The sequence below is a fragment of the Clupea harengus genome, chromosome 11 (genome assembly GCF_900700415.2).
Source record: "Clupea harengus chromosome 11, Ch_v2.0.2, whole genome shotgun sequence".
In the NCBI taxonomy this organism is placed as follows: Eukaryota; Metazoa; Chordata; class Actinopteri; order Clupeiformes; family Clupeidae; genus Clupea; species Clupea harengus.
In genome coordinates this window covers 4865116-4884551 of record NC_045162.1, presented here as the reverse complement: position 1 = coordinate 4884551, position 19436 = coordinate 4865116, and the positions used below count along the sequence as shown (strand labels likewise).

Genomic DNA, 19436 nt, shown 5'->3' with positions numbered 1-19436 from the left:
TCTTCTTCTCTTAATCTTTACTAAAATCCTTATTATTAAGCATTGGATAGGATCTAATATTTAGCCTAGAGAGCAAAGTGCTGCTTTTTTCTTGGTATCTGTTGTTCACTTTAATATTGAATTTAAAGAATTTAAAACATCTGGCTTTAACTATTTTCTAAAGGAAATCTTAAAGGTAGGGTAATGGTAACACTATTCTCCTAACATCTAGGTGGCTAGCAATAAGCAATATGCTTTGTGTTGAAACATCTGACCTCACGAACACCCTAGACTCAGAAGAATAAAGTAGGGTTAATAACAAACAAAACAACGTCTTAATCAAGACATCATCCTACTATCAATCACCTGTCACGGCCAATACACCCCCACAGCGCGCACACAGAGCGAGGGACTGAGGGAGGGTTGTCGTTTTTCAGTGTCCACCAGTATCACCAAAACCAGGTATGAACTCAAGTGTGGTACATTATACACATTTTGTATTCTTAACATTTTCTTAATCAAAATAACACATTTACAGGCAGCTGATCATTTCCATAAGCATTGCCTTTATTTTACATTCGGATTAGTAGGATACAATGTAATATACAGATATTGCCAGAATATATACCCCTCAGATACAAATTGTGCAAAATAGTTAAAGTTTTCCTCTTCGCAAAGGCCTTGCACTAGTTTGCTTACAAACCAGAAACTGCATGCAGAATCACAACGCATAACAGTAGCTGACATACAGTATGCTGTATTTTTTTGTTTTGTTTTAAAACCACAATAATGTGGAATGAATGGTAGGATAAAAGTGCTTTCTGGAATAAGAGCTTCTGACATGCTTATTAAGGAACACATGGCATTTTTACTTTTCACATGAGAAAAGTATTTCATGTGTCCTCACACAATGCAACAAATTTAAGCCCTGTTCATGTTGTTAAAATGACTCTGCTATAAATCTCGCTTGGAGGAACGATAACTACCCTTTATACGTGTTAAAATATAGGAGAGATTCACAGAACCTCTGGCTTGCCCTACTTAACTAGAATGACAATTTGGAAACCTCCAAATCTGAATTTAATTCCTATTTCCCGTCATTAACATTCCCACTCTCAAGAGTCTTGACTTTGAGTGAAACGCATTCAAAAGTGCTTAAGGTTCTAATGATGATTGTCGACCCATATGGTTTCAACTATAACGTTTACTCAACTCCAACAAGTCATAGAATTAATGCATTCGGAAAAAATTGAGTTTGCGAATGAATTACTTTAAACCAAAATGTATAAATCATTGATACATTTTAAAGTATAGGTAATACTATTATCACTTATAAGACAGCAATGAGACAAATCACTTATCTCCATAACAAAGTGAAAACCTGAAAATAAAATAAATAATTGAACATTCATCAAAGCATTCTAATTCCTTATCAAGCATTTAGCGTCTTCTTCTTCGGCGCTGATCAGCTGTCCTCCCCCGTCGTGAGCGTTGGGCTGTGCCATTCACATTTGTAGATGGTTCAGGGTGGGCTGTACCATCCAAAATGTCAGGAGTTGGTGGCACAGAAGGAAGGGAAGAGGGTAGCTGATCATTCGAGTTTATAGGATGTTGACGTTGCTCCTGCTGCTGCGTATGTTGCTGCTGTAGTGCCTGATTTGGTTCTAAGGGCGGATGATGCTGTGGCTGCTGTTGCTGTGACACCTGTTGTTGATGCTGCTGAGGCTGCTGCTGTGGATGAGACTGAGGGTGATGCTGAGCCTGCTGCTGCTGGCTTTCCAGCAGCCCCAGTAACCGCTGCAACAGGACATTGTTTTGCTGTAGGCTGACTGAGAGGGCCTCCTGGGAGGTCACCAGGGTCCGCATGTCATGCCGGAAACCTTCCCCGAATTCCCGCAAGCTCTGCTCCACCCGGTCCCCAAGCCGCACTGCGGCTTCACCCAGACCCCGAAGCTCATCCTCCAGCCAGGAGACACGTGGAGGGGGGGCCTCAAGGAGACCCTGGTGGGGCCCCAGGGATGGCTGGGGGCTAGGCTGGGGGGTCCCATTGAGGAACGGAGCACTGTAGAGGGGGGATGGAGGTAGCCAACGCTCTGATGTTGGCGGAGGCACTATTCCCAAACCCAATCCCAATCCCAGTTTGTCTTCCATGCTGCTGTCACCACCCTCTCCACAGTCTCCTTCCCCTTCGTCCCTGTCATGCTCACCTGCTTCATCCTCCTTCTCAAAGCCATCTCTCTCAGATCCTTCGCCACCACCTACTGAGGAGAGAGCAAGTTTGCATTTTCATTTGCACTTTACAGATTGAATGACAAAAATTAATTGACACTCTCGTCTCGAAAACGTACCTGCATCAGTGTCAGAAAAACTCATGGTCCGGCCCTTTCCTCGCGTGCTCTGTTTCTGATGGCCCTGCTGAAGCCTGGGGCTTGCTTGAGCAGACCTCCCCAGAACTGATGCTCCTCTGCTGGATGGCAGGTAACAGCTGCGATACCTGGCGTCTGCCAGCCTCCCACCATTTCGTCTCTTCAGGTCATCCCATCGCTTCTTCACCTCACGTAGCGTCCGTGGAACTCTGGAGACAGCGTTGACCCTTTCAAGTATTCCAGCCCAGATGCGCTCCCTCTCGCGGCGACGGAGCCTCCCCGCGGGGCCGAAGAGTTCGCCTTCACAGCGCGTGACCTCTGACACCAGCACCTCTAACTCAGCTCCGCTGAAACGGCTCTTCCGTTTGCCCCCGCCTCCTCCTGCCAGTGAAGAAGACCCTCCTCTATCTACAGAAGAAAAAAACAGTAAATCAAAACCTCCAGCAAAGTCACTGCTCCCAAGCCATAAACAAGGTAGTTCTTGGCTGACAGTAATGAAGGAACTGACTTACTCTGTTCAGTGTAAAATAAGTCATCGGATGACAAGCCAGGGGCCACAACATTAGGGTGCACCACCACAACATTGAAAGGCAGCCCATCCGGCAGGCTCCCGTTTTGATCACAGCTGCCGTCCGAGTCATCGTCCTCCCGTGGGAAGCCATCCTCTGAGACGCCTCCTCCGCAGGGTCCCTCTGGCGACTCTTCTTTGATGTGCTTGGGAGGCGAGTGCTCGTATAGCAGCCCCCCCTCCTCATAGTACTCAGTCATAAATCAGGCCTGGTTCGCAGACACAATAACCAAGGTGGCAGAAGCAGCGCCATTCACTCAACTACTGACACTAGTTCTATTGCCACTCAATACACAGAGCAATCAGATTTCATGAACATATGAATGGAATTTCATGCATTCATGCATTATGTTTTTGTTGGTGTTGAATGAGCAGTGGTGGTAAAATTATAACTATTATGTAATAAAAAGGGCACCTGGGGGAAACTAAAAGTAGCTCTTGGTAAAACTCACAGGATCAGACAGTCACTGAAGTCAAGTAGCATACTTTACTGTAGCATTTAGTAGATTCAAAGCCTATGCCAAGATACTCTGCTGGTAAGAGGGACGTTTAACTTAATAAATAAATAACCATTTACCTCAACACCATACCAAAACCCAAAGGCAGCAACCAACACAAAAACAATTACAAAGCCCAGCCTAGTTTGTGTTAAATTAAGGTGAAGGGGGGCACTGCTTCCACACAACAGGGCTAATAGTTGGGACTAGAAAGAAAAGGCATAACTGAAGTTACTATTTCAACGACAATGATTACATTTAGTGTAAAAAATTAGATCACAATCTCCCTGACTAAAATGCAGGTAAAAGCGCACTGCGCATTTATTCTGCACCACATCCGCAATGGATGCGCATTCTGCATAAATTAGGCTATGTTAGCCAGCACTGGCGATTTCATTACATTTGCCAGACCTCGGTTGCGGTGAAATGTCATTGCTTTGTTTACAGACCGAATAAATTAGACTAGATAAAACGAAATGACATTCTACTCACCTTACAGCATACGTTTGAATTAGAATAAGGAACAACATTATCACATCGTCAAAACTGTACAGTAAACCTAGCCTGTTTGAAATTCTTTCTTGAACACAGACAGTTGAACGTCGCGAGATTTAGACGTCATGATCAGAGGTACGGGCACGGGCTATCACAGCGAACCAAGTTCGAAAACCTGTGAAATCTTTCAGTTACATGAAGTAGCCTATTTAGATATGCATAACCTATACTATACACCTTGGTTACAAATATGTTAAAATTAAAGCGATTAGAAAATGTAAATTGTTCTTAATACCATTTGGTAAAACAAGCGCATAAGCCTTTTACATGATAAGGTCAGCTAGTTTAGGCTACTCTAAAACGCTGATATTTCCGATGCAATTAATTTGCAAAATGAAAGTCCTTTGTAGTATAACTGTGACCAGATGAACTATGCTTTGTCACATCAGTAAAAAATTGTACTAGGCAAGATCCTGCTTGTGCATGCAGGGTGTTCTCATAGGTTATTTCACTGAATTACACTGAACAACAAAATCAGTCCAGTGTCGCAAAAATGAAAAGTTGATGTATTGTATATTCTAAATCTACAGTCAATTATCTTTAAAATATGGGGTCATTTGTTAAAGTCGGTGCAGCCAATCCAGAGCAAATTAAGATTTAATTAGCGAAAATGTTTAAGGTGTCATCTCATCAGAAAATCAAGTTTGGAGAATATCAACTGTGAACTTTAAATGAATGCACAGCAACCAATATTTCCTGCAATTCAATCGTTATAAAACTTTGATATATTAACGAAGATAAGATAACCACATATAAAAACCATATAACATATGAAAAATAATTTTCAATGGTTAGAACAATTTATTTGAAGGTATAGAATTAGAAAACACAAATTGTATCTGTTATAATCCTACGTAACCTATTCAGAGACTGTTGTATTTGTATTTGCATTTGTATTTGTATTTGTATTTGTATTTGTATTTGTATTTAAGTTGTATTTTATATTGTAGCGTGTACCACTGACGCCAGCTGAGGGCTAACCACTACACCTCTGCTGCTAGCCCAAGGGTCTGCTACGCCATCACCGCCAGTCCAAGGTTCCTCTGTATCACCGCCACCAGCCAATGGGAAGCCTCTGCATCGCCACCACTGCCACATTTGCTGCCAGATTTGCTGCCAGACTCATCACCATCTGAGGGAAGCTGCTGCACCGCTGCCAGCCCAGGGATCCTCTACGCCGCTGTCACCAGTCCGAGGGTTGGCTTCGTCCACACTGCCAGTTTTTCCGACAGCTGAGACCAGACAAGCTGCCGTTGACCTGTGTCAGCGCAGCTGTGAAGGCCTGGAGGGGGACCAGAGACACCAGCTGTGAAGGCCTGGAGGGGGACCAGAGACACCAGCTGCGTGCCTACTGGAGCGGTTCACTTTCTCACGAGTCACAAAGACTCTTCATCAGTTTCATTCCTGCTCCTACTGGCCAGGGGGTTGTCAGGACGTGGAGGTCTGCGTCCACTGATATGACTCCTGCACGGCTCAAAAGGTGCCAAACCGGCACTCTCACTCAGCACTGCAGCAGCACCAGGTGGGGGCCCCCCATGGAGTGTGTGGGCATGGACATCCTGAGCCACTTTCCCACCACCGACCAGGGGAACTGCTCCATCCTTGTGGCCATGGACTACATCACCAGGTGGCCAGAAGTGTATGCGGCTCCCATTTGGGATTCACCTAAGGAGCTGCACAGTGACCAGGGGTGGGACTTTGAAGCTGGCGTGTTCAGTGAGGTCTGCCGGTGGCCGGGCATAAAAAAAGACTCAGACTTCACCATTGCATCCCCACAGTGATAGACTAGTGGAATGTTTTAACCACATTTTGGCCACGCAGCCATCGGCAACATAACTGGGACTTACATCTGCCGGATTAAGTGCTCAGGCCTACTCCAGAACCAGAGGTGAGGGGTGGGCCTGGCTTGGACTATTTCCACAACCTGTGTGAATGGCCACGGGATGTGCACGAGCTGGCCAGGCAAGCTCTGGGGCTTGACAGAAGTGGGTTTACGAGACATAATCCACTGCCAAGGAGAGGACTTTGCTCTGGGCGCACAGCTTAAAAAGGGGGTTTTGCCTAAACTAACAAGCCAATGGGTCGGTCCAATTGTTATTTAAAGACTGTCAGACTGCTGTATATAGGGTGCGGCTGGTCAACAGAGGAAGTGGACACAGAGACTGAGGCTTCGCCTCCATCACCCCAAGCCACTGAGGTTCCGCAGGGGTGTTCTCAGCGATAGAGGCAGCTTCCCCAACACATGCAGGACTTTGTGCTGAGTGATTTGGTTGTTGGGGATGACTAAACTGCTAGGTGGGGGCTGTGTAATGTGCAAGGCACAGTGGAGCTTCCATGTATGTCATTAAAGAGACTCTGAGTTGGTTCCCATCATGCTATGCGCTGGAATGGTGTAGATAACTGTGTTCTATGTTATAAGTTCGAATTTCATGTGTATTGCCCTCCTTTTGTGTCCAGTGTAACGTGAATGACTTTTATTATTTATGTTATGTGTGCTAATGTGTGTGTTAACCCCTGTGTTAGTTAGAGTTATCTGTGCACCATCAATGTCTTTATGTTGAGAATAGGCCTGCCTGTATTATGTATGTAGAGAATAGACCTGTCTGTCTTTATGTAGAGATTAGACCTGTCTGTCTTTATGTAGAGAATAGACCTGTCTTTATGTCCATTTCACAGCAGTGGAGATGAGAGAGCATGCTTGAGAAATCAATCGAAATAGGAAACCATTGGCCACAAACTATTAGTCACATTTCTAAATAATAAAGCATAGGGCCTAGATAATCCTATATACATAAATCTTATTTTACCAATACAAAAATGTTAGAAATGATGGCGCATCCCCAGTTAATCACAAATTGTTGCGAGTGCACACTTTTTCAATCGAGGCAATCGCATCGTCAACTTTTATGCAGGTGTATTGATGCGAATTGGTGAATCGTGTCATCGCTAGCTTATGCATGTATAAAGCTTGTGGACTTGTACACAAGTGCAAAAGGCATAAAAGAATGGCTTCAGCTTTTTGATGTCGTAACACTCTGAAAAGTGATCCAGTGAAGCTGTTACCAAGTAACTTGTTATATTCTAACTGACTTTACTTTACACATTTCTTGTCACGCTGTATTGACAACATTCTGTTGCTTACACACTGATTTACATTGCAGGTGTCCAGTGGGACCGCATTGGTGGATGCACAATGCTGCCACCTTTGTAAACAGCCTCTACTGTAGTTTTCATATGTGCGTGAACCTCAGGCCCATGTCATGTCATGTCATGTCAGTGGGGTAGGAAACAAATACAGCAATTAAATATAGTAACCTTAGTCTGAACAACCTTTTCCCCTTGAATTTCCCATGCACTACATAAACAATAATTTAGTTTCTCTGAAGTTTAAATAATAGTAATACAATTTAAACACTGGTGTTTTTATAGAAATCTGATTGAAGACCTGTTGTTGTGAGCTCTATGCATGTTAGTCATATCCTCTACATGACATGTAGTTGGAGGACATGGTGTTTCTGATCCAGGATTTGTTGTTGAACACCTTGGTATAGATATCAGGATTCATGAAGGCAGCTAAGATAATATCTTAGATTCTTAAAATAATAAGTGGTAATATTACCAAGGTCATCATGTAGCAGTCTCTGGCAACAGTCCTACATATTTTGTGTAGATATAGATTCTGGCCGTGAGAAATCCATTGGGCTAGCTGTAACTTAGTATTTACAGAATGCACAGCCATTTATATATATTTATTTCTATACATTTATAATACACATTTATATATAATGGGATTTTACACCTCTCTCTTCACAATTAAAACAAATACAGCAATTTAATAGTAACCTTAGTCTGAACAACCTTTTGTGTGATGGACAGGTTAATACTATTGAGTCATAATGATAATGTTGATATTTAAAACTGTATTGATATTTATGTCGTATGTTATAAAATAAATAAATCAAATGTTTATCCGTGTGCTTTGAACAATGGATATGTGCACATGACTCTACAATAACTGAAAATGTAACCATTTTTCTTTTTTCGACTGTAATCACCATAAGGCATCAAAAAGCAAATGGATGAATGGAAACATATCTGATGTGGTATGTACACAATGTACGGGCATGTACACAATGTACGGGCATTCACGGGCATGTTCATGAACACCTGGCATTTCGCATACTAGTTAATACTTGACAGAGACAGAAGGAGTAGGCCTATATAAGCGGGCCTCTCCTTTTCCAGTACACATCGTAGTCATGAAGTCTCTGATTCTCCTTGCACTCTTTGCTGTGGCATGTAAGTATGAAACCGTCCAAACCATTAGGCTGTCATCTCTTTCTGTTAGCGGACAGGCTTGCATGTTTGAGGCCAGTCCTAAATGGTGTGTCTTTGATTAACAACGCCCACACCCTCATTGTTTTTGTCCAGATGCCGCCCCTTTGGAGGAGGATGATAAGATTGTTGGCGGGTATGAGTGTAGGAAGAACGCTCTGCCTTACCAGGTGTCTCTGAGCTCTGGCTACCACTTCTGTGGAGCTTCCCTGATCAGCAACCTGTGGGTTGTGTCTGCTGCCCACTGCTACAAGTCGTGAGTATCCAATTGTTTTGCCTGAACAGCTATTTCAAAATATTTGGTTAATTAAGTGATAGTTCACTTGTTCTTACTCCTGTAAGCCAAAAATATTGCTTTTTAAAGAAAACATAATTCACAGCTAATTCTCTTTTTCCTTTCTTTCTTATAGCCGCGTCCAGGTGCGTCTGGGCGAGCACAACATTGCTTCCAATGAGGGCACTGAGCAGTTCATCAACTCTGCCAAGGTCATCCGCCACCCAAGGTACAACGGCAACAACCTGGACAACGACATCATGCTGATCAAGCTGAGCAAGCCCGCTTCCCTCAACAGCTACGTGAAAACCGTGGCCCTGCCCTCCAGCTGTGCCAGCTCTGGAACCCGCTGCCTGGTCTCTGGATGGGGCAACACCAGTGGAAGTGGCAGTAAGTAGACTAGAGTAGGCCATACACAAAGTGACGATGCTACGCTTGCACACTTGATTTGGAGCCTCACTCACATTCTTTGTTGTAAATCCACAGACAACTACCCCGACCGTCTGAGGTGCCTGGATCTCCCCATCCTCAGTGACAGCTCCTGCAGAAGCGCCTACCCCGGTCAGATCACTTCCAACATGTTCTGCGCTGGATTCATGGAGGGAGGCAAGGACTCTTGCCAGGTAAAGTGCAGTCATTTGTTGTCACATTTTATTTCGGTCACTCTGACCGGCAGCATATTTTATGTGTGATGTGATGTGTGCCTTTTTCTCACCACACTGTTACACATTCTTGTACAGGGTGACTCTGGTGGCCCCGTGGTGTGCAACGGTGTGCTGCAGGGTGTTGTGTCCTGGGGATACGGCTGTGCCATGAGGAACAAGCCCGGTGTCTACGCCAAGGTATGCAACTACAACTCCTGGATCAGCAGCACCATGTCCTCCAACTAAACTTTGTGTAGGATATGATAATATGCATTGAAGCTCATACCAACAGCTCTTTAAATACATGTCAATAAAAACACCTGTTGAAATAATATCACTATTTTGTCATCATTCTTTAATCACAACATAAAACTTGCCATTGCTCACCGTAAGACAAACATGTACAGTTGTGCTGTGAGGAGCAAGCCTGATATCTATACCAAGGTGTGCAACAACAAATCTTGGATCAGAAACACCATGTCCTCCAACTACATGTCATGTGTAGAGGATATGACTAACATGCATAGAGCTGACAACAACAGGTCTTCAGTCAGATTTCTATAAAAACACCAGTGTTTAAATTATATTACTATTATTTAAACTTCAGATAAACTAAATTATTGTTTATGCAGTGCATGGGGAATTCAAGTGAAAATGTAACATGCAAATGATAAAATATAAAAGATAAAATAAACTTTCATAGAAGTTTTTACAATAAAATTGTCAGACAAACATGTTGTGTTAGTCTAAATCTATATATTACATGGGTAGATGTCCTGTATGAATATAATACGAAATGAGAAAGTTTTTTGGATTTCACAAAAATTGTAACTTTAACTCCCCTGAACTTTCCTGGTAAAAATCAAGACAATTAGCAGCTTAACTCCTGTCTCAGGTTGACCTAAATGCTTTAACTCTTTGGTGACGGTCCCTTTACATTTTGGTCACTCAGGACTGGTCACGTATTTAGTTGCATTCTTGTTCTATTTCACTCAATCTTCGTTCCCATGGTACTGAACATGTTGTTTACAGTTGTCCAATCACAAGGGAGTATTTGATTTGAATACCCAGTCTCAAATACCATTGGTTTAGAGACGTGTCATAGAAAAATATTTTTGACGTCGCTTCATTTCCAACATGGCGTTTGCAAGCAAAGTTTACACGCTCGATCAAGCGGTTGATGTTTGTTTACAAACGGACAATGAAGAGGATAACGCTGCAGATAGTTCCACTGGTGGGATGAGCAGTGGAGAAGAGGAAGAACTTGATCATCTGTTAATGAATGATTGTGGTTCTGATCAAGAATTGAGGTGAGATGCGTCTATGTTCACTCCTAAACGACACGCTGTTTATCCTTACATTACAATTTCCGATCTTTTGCGCCATCAATATATAGATCGCGATACACATTATTTTTCATACAATGCTATCACTTCTGTCTCATAGTTATTTAGTTTTTTTTTATCTTGATCAACCAAAATAAATGATTATATATTTCTATACTTGCATTTATGTTGTTATTTCTCGTATATAACTTTGTAGTTTGCTATTTATTATGATATTTCATCCTAAACATTCTTCTTATATCTATCATGTGGTGGATGATATTCACCTTGATCATTGCCATGAAAATCATAGATCAGTAAAGAGACAAAGTAATTGCAACTTTGTCAAAGATCAATACATAAAACATGAATATTGATATATATCAACTTTCATGTTTTATGTTGCTAATTTTCATTGCAGTGATCAAGGTGAATATCAACCACCACAAGACAAGTCAAGTTCAGGGAGTGATTCTGAAAATGATCTTGGGTCACCTCTGCAAAAACGTGGCAGAGGACAACCACATGGCAGAGGACAGCCACGTGGAAGAAGGGCTAGGGGTAGAGGAAGGGGTATCAGCAGAAGTGATAGGGCCAGAGGAAAATGTGTAGCACCTGGTCCTGTTGATGAAAATAAAAGCTACGATGACCCAGACACTACCAATATTCTGCCTCCCTTTGCTCCACGGCGCCCACCAGGAAACCATTTTCCTAATCATACCCTGCGAAGGACAATGACCACAGCTTTGGACTTTTTCAGGCTCTTCTTTACCATTGAAATTATGAATGAAATATGCACATATACAAACGATTATGGCTGGAATTTGGTGGTGAGCAAGCCCTATTATGGCAATAAGGAAGGAACCTGGAGCGAGACCAACCCTGCAGAGCTAGGCAAGCTTATCGCTCTCTTAATTTACATGGGTCTTGTAAAAGTAAGCTCATTTCACAGGTATTGGAGTACCAAGACACTTTACCATGGCCTCTGGGCTCGTCAAATCATGTCAAGGGATAGATTCAAAGCCCTTATGGCATCTATACATATTGTTGACCCTGGACAAGAGAAGGATGGAGATAAATTGCGCAAAGTGGCAGATTTTGTTGCAAAATTCAAAGCAAAGTGCCAGTCATTATATCAGCCCACACAAAACATTTCAATTGATGAGAGGATGGTGAAACCCAAACATAGGTCAGGTATTAGACAGTACATAAAGAACAAACCCACTAAATTTGGCATCAAGCTTTGGGTTCTTGCTGATAGCTGCAATGGTTACACTTGCGATTTCGACATATATGCTGGCAAAAATGGTGGTCAGGTTATTGGACCAAATGGCCTGGGGTATGATGTGGTAATGAGACTAATTACTCCACTTCTAAATCAAGGGTATCATTTATTTTTTGATAACTTTTATACCTCGGTTTTACTAATAAAAGATTTATTTGGACTGGGAACACCTGCCTGTGGTACAACCTGTGAGAACAGACAAGGATTTCCCGTGACTATGAAAAATGGAAAGCAATGGGCACGGGAAAAGGCTAAGGGAAGCATGAGGTGGAAGAGAGATGGTTGCTGTCTTGCTATCCAATGGAAAGATAACAAGGCAGTAACCATCTTATCTTCCATAAATAATGCAAATGATTTCACGATTGTTTCAAGGAAGGAAAGAGTTGGAACTACCTGGTCCACCATCAATGTCAAGCAGCCAAGGGTCATTGAAATGTATAACCAATACATGAACGGGGTTGACTTGTCGGATCAAAGATTAGCATCTAACAATGTCCTTCGCCGCTGTATGAGGTGGTGGAAAACATTGTTTTTACATTGTATTGACATTGCTGTAGTAAACAGCTTCATACTCTTCCAACAACACTGTGCTGAAAACCCAGACAGTCTCAAACGATCTAAAAATTACGCACTCTTGGATTTTAGAGAAGAACTGGTAAGGGGACTTGCAGGCCTTGAAGAGTTTGGAATTCCCCCAGTACACAGGCCTCCATCCAGAGATCCCAATTGTTTTGAGACCGAACACATGCCCACATTTGGCCCGGACAGAAAGAACTGCAAAGTCTGTTATCAGACCCAAAAGAAGGAAATAAGAGTATTTTCTTTTTGCAGTGCTACGTGTTGTCAAGTTTACCTTCATTGCACTGCAGAAAAAAATTGTTTTCAAGTTTGGCACAGTAAGGACTACCACAAATAAGTCACTCTTGACCATCCATGCCATGTTTGTTTATTGAAGTAACCTGAACATATCAATGTGGCATATAAAATAATTGTTGTTCAAATTTGTTGTTCAATGTTGTTCATGTTGTTCAAATGTTCTATAGTGACATGTTTTATATCTATTTAGGCAAATAAATTGGTGTTTCAACAAGATACATGAAAAGATGTTTTTTTTGGGGGGAAAATTGTGTTTTTTCGGAAAAATATGTTTTTTTTCGGAGATTATAGGATGCATGAAAGGAGATGAAGATATTGTCAAATTGACTCCAAATTTGGCAGGAAGATTCCTTACAGTATATACTAAAACTTTGCTTTTGCACAATTGCAGTCATCAAAACATGATGGCAACCACAGCAGATTACACCTATATTTTGTGTTTTATTTCAGAAATATCGCTGCATAAATTAGCATAAATTATTTTTTAATAATTTTAATTGAGTGACAATATTTTTTCCATCTATTCTACATTCATCACCCTTTAAAATGAATCATAATATATGGTGTTATAGGCAATATTTGCAGAGATATCCAAGATTTACAAAAAGTCACAAAAAATTGTAAGTTTTTGGGCAGTCACGGCGCGATCCACGATTCTAATCCAATACACTTTTTGTCAAATTCAACAAATTGCTCCTGACGGACCGCTAGCTGGCCATTCTGGGTTTTCATTTCAAAGGAAAAAAATTCAGTGTCAGGTCACTGTCCTGGCTTTGTAAATAGGAAGCAAGCAAAGTGGTTTGGTTTGAAGGGAGGTGCAATTTGATTGGCTGTCAAATATCAACAACCTTTTGCTAGAATCATTGACTGTACCTTTTAAATGCTATGTAGCATTTGACCGTCAATACCAATTAATCTAAATTAATTTCAATATGTGCCCTTTGTAATGCTATGGTAAACATAACAATACATGGCAAAATGCATTTCATACACATTTTCTCATTTAACACTACAACCACAGTGACTGCCATTAGACGTAATATACATGTGACTTGCCTATAAACTGACTGGAGGCACATTTAATCATTAGTGTGGCAACATTGTATTTAAAGAAAAGAAAACAAACAAAGACCAGAGGTGTCCAGAAGAGTCTTCAGCTTTAAGACAAATCATTTGTTATTTGTGGCTGCACAAGCTCAGACACCTACAACCGCTTTTTTTTTTTTCAAAATCATATTTATTTTAATTTATCAACCAGAGAGTGACGCACATGTATTTAAGTGAAAATGACAACTGGTTAAGGAAACATTTAATCTCTTTTCATCTCCAAGTGACATTCCATTCAACGTAAAACATAAACCATTAAAAACGGTTTTCTTTTGTGTTTGTCAGAGGCATGTGGCCTACTGCACCAGAAAGCAGTGGTATGTGAATGTTTCTTCTTCTCCTCATCGGTAGCTTTCCACATTAAACCAGCTCTGCTCGACCAAGATCCTTCACAGGGAGAAGACCAGGGAGTGGCTACACTTGTAGCCTGTGTGTCAGTGCTGTCAGCTAGTCTCTTAAGAGTCCAGAAATATCAAATAGATACATGGATGGTGTCTTCCATTGGGAAAATGACTTAACAACCTTTCACAAAGTGTTACCCATTGATACCGAGTCAGGTGTCATGCCAGTAAACCTTGACAGAACATCATGTACAGTAAATTGTTTTCCTATCCTGAAATGTACAGAACTTGTTTTTCATTTTTATTTTACTTCATTATATTTTTATTTTGTGTGTTGTTTATTTTGTCTTTGTGCATTTGTATGACAAGGTTTCACTTGAATTTCACATCATGGAAACAATAAATGATGCACTACATTAACAATAATTGAGTTTCTTTGAAGTTTAAATAATAGTAATATAATTTCAACAGTGGTGTTTTTATTGAAATCTGATTGAAGACCTGTTGTGAGCTCTATGCATGTTAGTCATATCCTCTACATAGTACATAGTTGGAGGACATTGTGTTTCTGATCCAGGATTTGTTGTTGCACACCTTGGTGTAGATACCAGGCTTGTTCCTCACAGCATAACTGTACATGTTTAACTTACAATAAAATCATCAAAAGTGAGGAATGGTTTAGGGACGAAGTGGTACCAGAAAGGATAAAAGATTTGTTTTATCAGCTGTGGGTTAACAACTACTGTCTTTACCTCTGCATTGTGAAATGATAAGGGGTGCAAGTTTTTTGTTTTGATAAAAAAAATGATGACAAAATAGTGATATTATTTCAACAGGTGTTTTTATTGACATTTGATTAAAGAGCTGTTGATATGAGCTTCACTGCATATTATCATATCTTACACAAAGTTTAGTTGGAGGACATGGTGCTGCTGATCCAGGAGTTGTAGTTGCACACCTTGGCGTAGACACCGGGCTTGTTCCTCATGGCACAGCCGTATCCCCAGGACACAACGCCCTGCAGCACACCGTTGCACACCACGGGGCCACCGGAGTCACCCTGTACAAGAATGTGTAACAGTGTGGTGAGAAAAAGTCACACATAAAATATGTTGCCGGTCAGAGTGACTGAAATGACAATGTGACAACACTTGACTGCACTTTACCTGGCAAGAGTCCTTGCCTCCCTCCATGAATCCAGCGCAGAACATGTTGGAAGTGATCTGACCGGGGTAGGCGCTTCTGCAGGAGCTGTCACTGAGGATGGGGAGATCCAGGCACCTCAGACGGTCGGGGTAGTTGTCTGTGGATTTACAACAAAGAATGTGAGTGAGGCTCCAAATCAAGTGTGCAAGCGTAGCATCGTCACTTTGTGTATGGCCTACTCTAGTCTACTTACTGCCACTTCCACTGGTGTTGCCCCATCCAGAGACCAGGCAGCGGGTTCCAGAGCTGGCACAGCTGGAGGGCAGGGCCACGGTTTTCACGTAGCTGTTGAGGGAAGCGGGCTTGCTCAGCTTGATCAGCATGATGTCGTTGTCCAGGTTGTTGCCGTTGTACCTTGGGTGGCGGATGACCTTGGCAGAGTTGATGAACTGCTCAGTGCCCTCATTGGAAGCAATGTTGTGCTCGCCCAGACGCACCTGAACGCGGCTATAAGAAAGAAAGCAAAAAGAGAATTAGCTGTGAATGTTGTGTAATGGAAGCTTCTAATGATGATCAAACGGTTCTCTTCGAAAAGGAATATGTTACTCTCCAATATGAATCAATATTACAAAGAAGAAGAATTTCGAATTAAACAATTAGTTAGACAAGGCAGGTTCTCGCGACTAAACTTGACTTCATAGAATCACTACTAAACTAACGACATTCAACATTTGCACATCACTTCCTGCACTTCAGAATAAAGGTATCTCCTTTCATATTAAAACACCTTCAGATTAATATGAAATTACCATCAATAACAGATAAAGTAACAGATTCTCCCATATTTACTCTAAATAGAGCATCTAAACATTTCTATTAACCTTTTCTTAAACCAAACAACATAAATCATGTTTGTTTACCCTTAACTTCAAATAATTAATTAATCTACTTTTTATAAGTTAATCTTCAATGAATAATAATTCACAACAGTGAATTATGTCTTCTTTAAAAAGCAATTATTTGACTTACAGGAGTAAGAACAAGTGAACTATCACTTAATTAACCAAATATTTTGAAATAGCTGTTCAGGAAAGACAACTGGATACTCACGACTTGTAGCAGTGGGCAGCAGACACAACCCACAGGTTGCTGATCAGGGAAGCTCCACAGAAGTGGTAGCCAGAGCTCAGAGACACCTGGTAAGGCAGAGCGTTCTTCCTACACTCATACCCGCCAACAATCTTATCATCCTCCTCCAGAGGGGCGGCATCTGGACAAAATGCAGATGTGATTAATGATGCATTTATAAAATGATGAGATACAGTTCCATGTAATATAAGGCACAGATTGATCTGCTTTAAATGTAGTCTCCATACAGGCCAAGAAATACCTGTACAATTAATATACTACTGACTATGTTATTGGACCTCTGAATCCACAATAAAAAGAAAATGAATTCAAAAACCCATTTTCTTTTTCAGTCATAAAAGGTTCAAAACGTACATGCCACAGCGAACAAAGCCAGGAGAATGAGAGCCTTCATGGTGAGATCTTCGGTGATGACAGAATGCCAGACCAGAACACCTCCCTTATATACTCTGCATTTGGTTTGCTATCTAAGATTCTCAAGGACATACGTTGCACGTTCACACGTGTCTGTCAGATGGGTCAATTCGCATAACGTTGGACAAGCCGTTTTGCTGATAGGGCACTATTCTTAAACTTGCTTATTCCTGTCACTCTGTGCTGAAACCTTTTTTCCGCTAAACTGGAAGCAATGGAAATAACAGGACGTTCCAGTTGCATTCAGCTTACACCAATCAGGCACATTAAGGGAAAGTTACAGATTCTTGACTAAGCCGCTCTACATTACTGTAGAAGCAAAAGTTCACTTTCTAAAGGAAAAAAAAATGGCAGGGTGAAACAAGTTACATTTCATTGTTGGATGTATTGCAAATGGGTATTTTACTCTTTTGGAAGTTTCCCTTGTGGAAGACTTAATGCCCTTTCAAACTGTTAAAACTAGAAAACTGTCACAATCAACTTGACAGTTTTTGAATTCTCAATTGTGAGAAAAGTTTTTTCTCCATACTGGCAGTTAAGACAGGAGGTGATGTGGTGGTTCCTCATCGCATGTAAATAAAGTTATTTGGTTAAACCCATTTTACTGACTCACTACTTTTCGCTTTTATTTAAACCATAAATGTATGTATGAACTTGTGTATACTTTTTTGGTGAGTGATTTCTGCTAAGCAACGCCTGTTTGTATTTCCAGGTGGTTGCAGCTAAAAATCTTCCCTTGAATACACATGACTAGGGAACACTTCTCTAATCAGGAAAAAGACCTGGTGGATTTACTGCAGGTAACAAACGACATGTAACCAGAACATTAAGTCTAGTTTGTGTGTGAATAGCGAAAAAAAGTACAAATAGCTCCATGTTCTGACACACAGGTTACTCTTTTACAGAGGCTAGACAACATGAAATCGGTGTCCTTGAGAGTATTAGATAGTAAAGGCAACAGAAAATATATAAGAGACTTTTCAGTTTTGGAAGTTCTTGCGCCACACAAGATCTCATGATGAGTGTCATCGTTCTCCTGGTATGTTTTGCAGTTGCATGTGAGTGTTAAACCATGGAACCATGCCTGTCTGTACACAGCCTACAAAACGATTTCATAAATGTGTAACAAAGAACCATATTTAAACGAGACTCCCCATCAAATCTCTCTAATGCTTTATCTAAATTTCATTGGAATGTTAAGGTCTTATTACTGAATAATGGAAAGTGGATGTAATTACTAACATTAACATTTATCTTTGTGTTAGCTGCTGCCCCTGCAAGGAGTGAGGACGATAAGATTGTCGGAGGACATGAGTGCAAAAGACACAGCGTGCCTTACCAGGTGTCTCTCAACGCTGGCTACCATTTCTGTGGCGGCTCCCTCATCTCCAGTGAATGGGTCGTGTCTGCTGCTCACTGCTACCAGTCGTAAGAACATTACGTCCATCGCTTTACTGCATTTTCCAGTTACGTGGCTTAAATATGCACGCCTTTTAGAGAACCTTGGTATTGTTGTCAGAAGTGATTGTTGTGAGATGTATTGTAAACATATCAAACACAAACATCCGGCACCGAGACCCAAAGATATTCACCCAGTCTCTAACTCCTGAACACCCCTACCTCACTCCCCTGCAAGTCGTATCCAGGTGCGTCTGGGTGAGCACAACATAAAGAAAACGGAGGGCACTGAGCAGTTCATCAACACCGCAAAGGTAATCCTACACCCTAACTACAACAGCCAGAACCAGGACAACGACATCATGCTGATCAAGCTCAGCAAGGCTGCTGTCCTCAATCAGTACGTCGGCACAGTGGCTCTACCCTCCGGCTGTGCCAGTGCTGGAGCCCGCTGCCTGGTCTCTGGATGGGGCAACACCAGTGGAAGTGGCAGTAAGGAACTCCTTCTACATTCAAGAATGACACACATTCAGAACTGTCTATACATTTAAATGGAATATTCTCCCTCCATGCCTAGACCGGGTTACTAATACTGGTATTTCTTCTTTGTGTTGATATTCAAAAGATTACTATCCAATTAATCTCAGATGCCTAGAAATCCCCGTCCTAAGTGACAGCACCTGCAGAAACACATACCCTGGTGGTCAGATCACCGACAACATGTTCTGCGCTGGCTACCTGGAGGGAGGCAAGGACTCCTGCCAGGTAATGTCACCTGAGATGTCTATTCTTCAGACAACAAAACGGGTCTACAGGCGAGAAAGCCATTAAAAGCAAGATCTGAACCCACTGCGATTGGTGCTTTTGTGGCCCCTTTTTAACCTCTCTTGTTTGTTCTGTACATTTATACTCCCTTTTACTGACTTTTTTGCCCCTCACAGGGTGACTCTGGAGGTCCTGTGGTGTGTGACAGTGAGCTGCAGGGCGTGGTGTCCTGGGGATACGGCTGTGCCATGAAGAACAAGCCCGGTGTTTACACCAAGGTGTGCAACTACAACTCCTGGATCAGCAGCACCATGTCCTCCAACTAAACTTTGTGTAGGATATGATAATATGCAGTAAAGCTCATACCAACAGCTCTTCAAATAGCTCCTGGATTGCTGAAACCATGGCTATG

General features: G+C 41.7%; 5 protein-coding genes across 7 annotated transcripts; 3 read left to right on the top strand and 2 right to left on the bottom strand.

Annotated features, from left to right (window-relative positions):
- Positions 1-525: 525 nt before the first annotated feature.
- Positions 526-4043, bottom strand: si:ch211-261d7.3 (myb-related transcription factor, partner of profilin). 3 transcript variants are annotated; one of them, XM_031575944.2, is made up of 4 exons: positions 3903-4042; positions 2858-3616; positions 2328-2753; positions 526-2240 (listed from the first exon to the last, which is right to left on the bottom strand). In XM_031575944.2, exons 2-4 carry the CDS (start codon positions 3111-3113, stop codon positions 1420-1422), a joined length of 1503 nt encoding a protein of 500 aa, XP_031431804.1. In that variant the 5' UTR covers positions 3114-3616; positions 3903-4042; the 3' UTR covers positions 526-1419. The 3 variants fall into 3 exon arrangements, with proteins under 3 accessions (XP_031431804.1, XP_031431805.1, XP_031431806.1); XM_031575945.2 differs by having other exon boundaries at positions 2858-3122; XM_031575946.1 differs by having other exon boundaries at positions 526-2237; positions 2858-4043.
- A 1457-nt stretch (positions 4044-5500) lies between these two features.
- On the top strand, positions 5501-9533 carry LOC105891715 (trypsin-3). Its single transcript, XM_042709159.1, has 5 exons — positions 5501-5681; positions 8397-8556; positions 8711-8964; positions 9061-9197; positions 9315-9533. Exons 1-5 carry the CDS (start codon positions 5501-5503, stop codon positions 9462-9464), a joined length of 882 nt encoding a protein of 293 aa, XP_042565093.1. The 3' UTR covers positions 9465-9533.
- Positions 9534-10344: 811 nt separating this feature from the next.
- On the top strand, positions 10345-13332 carry LOC116222322 (piggyBac transposable element-derived protein 4-like). Its single transcript, XM_031575942.2, has 2 exons — positions 10345-10528; positions 10965-13332. Exons 1-2 carry the CDS (start codon positions 10356-10358, stop codon positions 12742-12744), a joined length of 1953 nt encoding a protein of 650 aa, XP_031431802.1. The 5' UTR covers positions 10345-10355; the 3' UTR covers positions 12745-13332.
- Positions 13333-14976: 1644 nt separating this feature from the next.
- Positions 14977-16854, bottom strand: LOC105891889 (trypsin-3). Its single transcript, XM_031575947.1, has 5 exons — positions 16802-16854; positions 16409-16568; positions 15552-15805; positions 15319-15455; positions 14977-15212 (listed from the first exon to the last, which is right to left on the bottom strand). Exons 1-5 carry the CDS (start codon positions 16839-16841, stop codon positions 15063-15065), a joined length of 741 nt encoding a protein of 246 aa, XP_031431807.1. The 5' UTR covers positions 16842-16854; the 3' UTR covers positions 14977-15062.
- A 1247-nt stretch (positions 16855-18101) lies between these two features.
- LOC105891888 (trypsin-3-like) lies at positions 18102-19392 on the top strand (the record flags this gene model as incomplete). Its single annotated transcript, XM_031575939.1, has 4 exons — positions 18102-18289; positions 18498-18751; positions 18885-19024; positions 19201-19392. Coding segments are annotated over 4 exons (732 nt in total), but the record flags the coding sequence as incomplete, so codon positions are not given.
- Between the last annotated feature and the right edge of the window lie 44 nt (positions 19393-19436).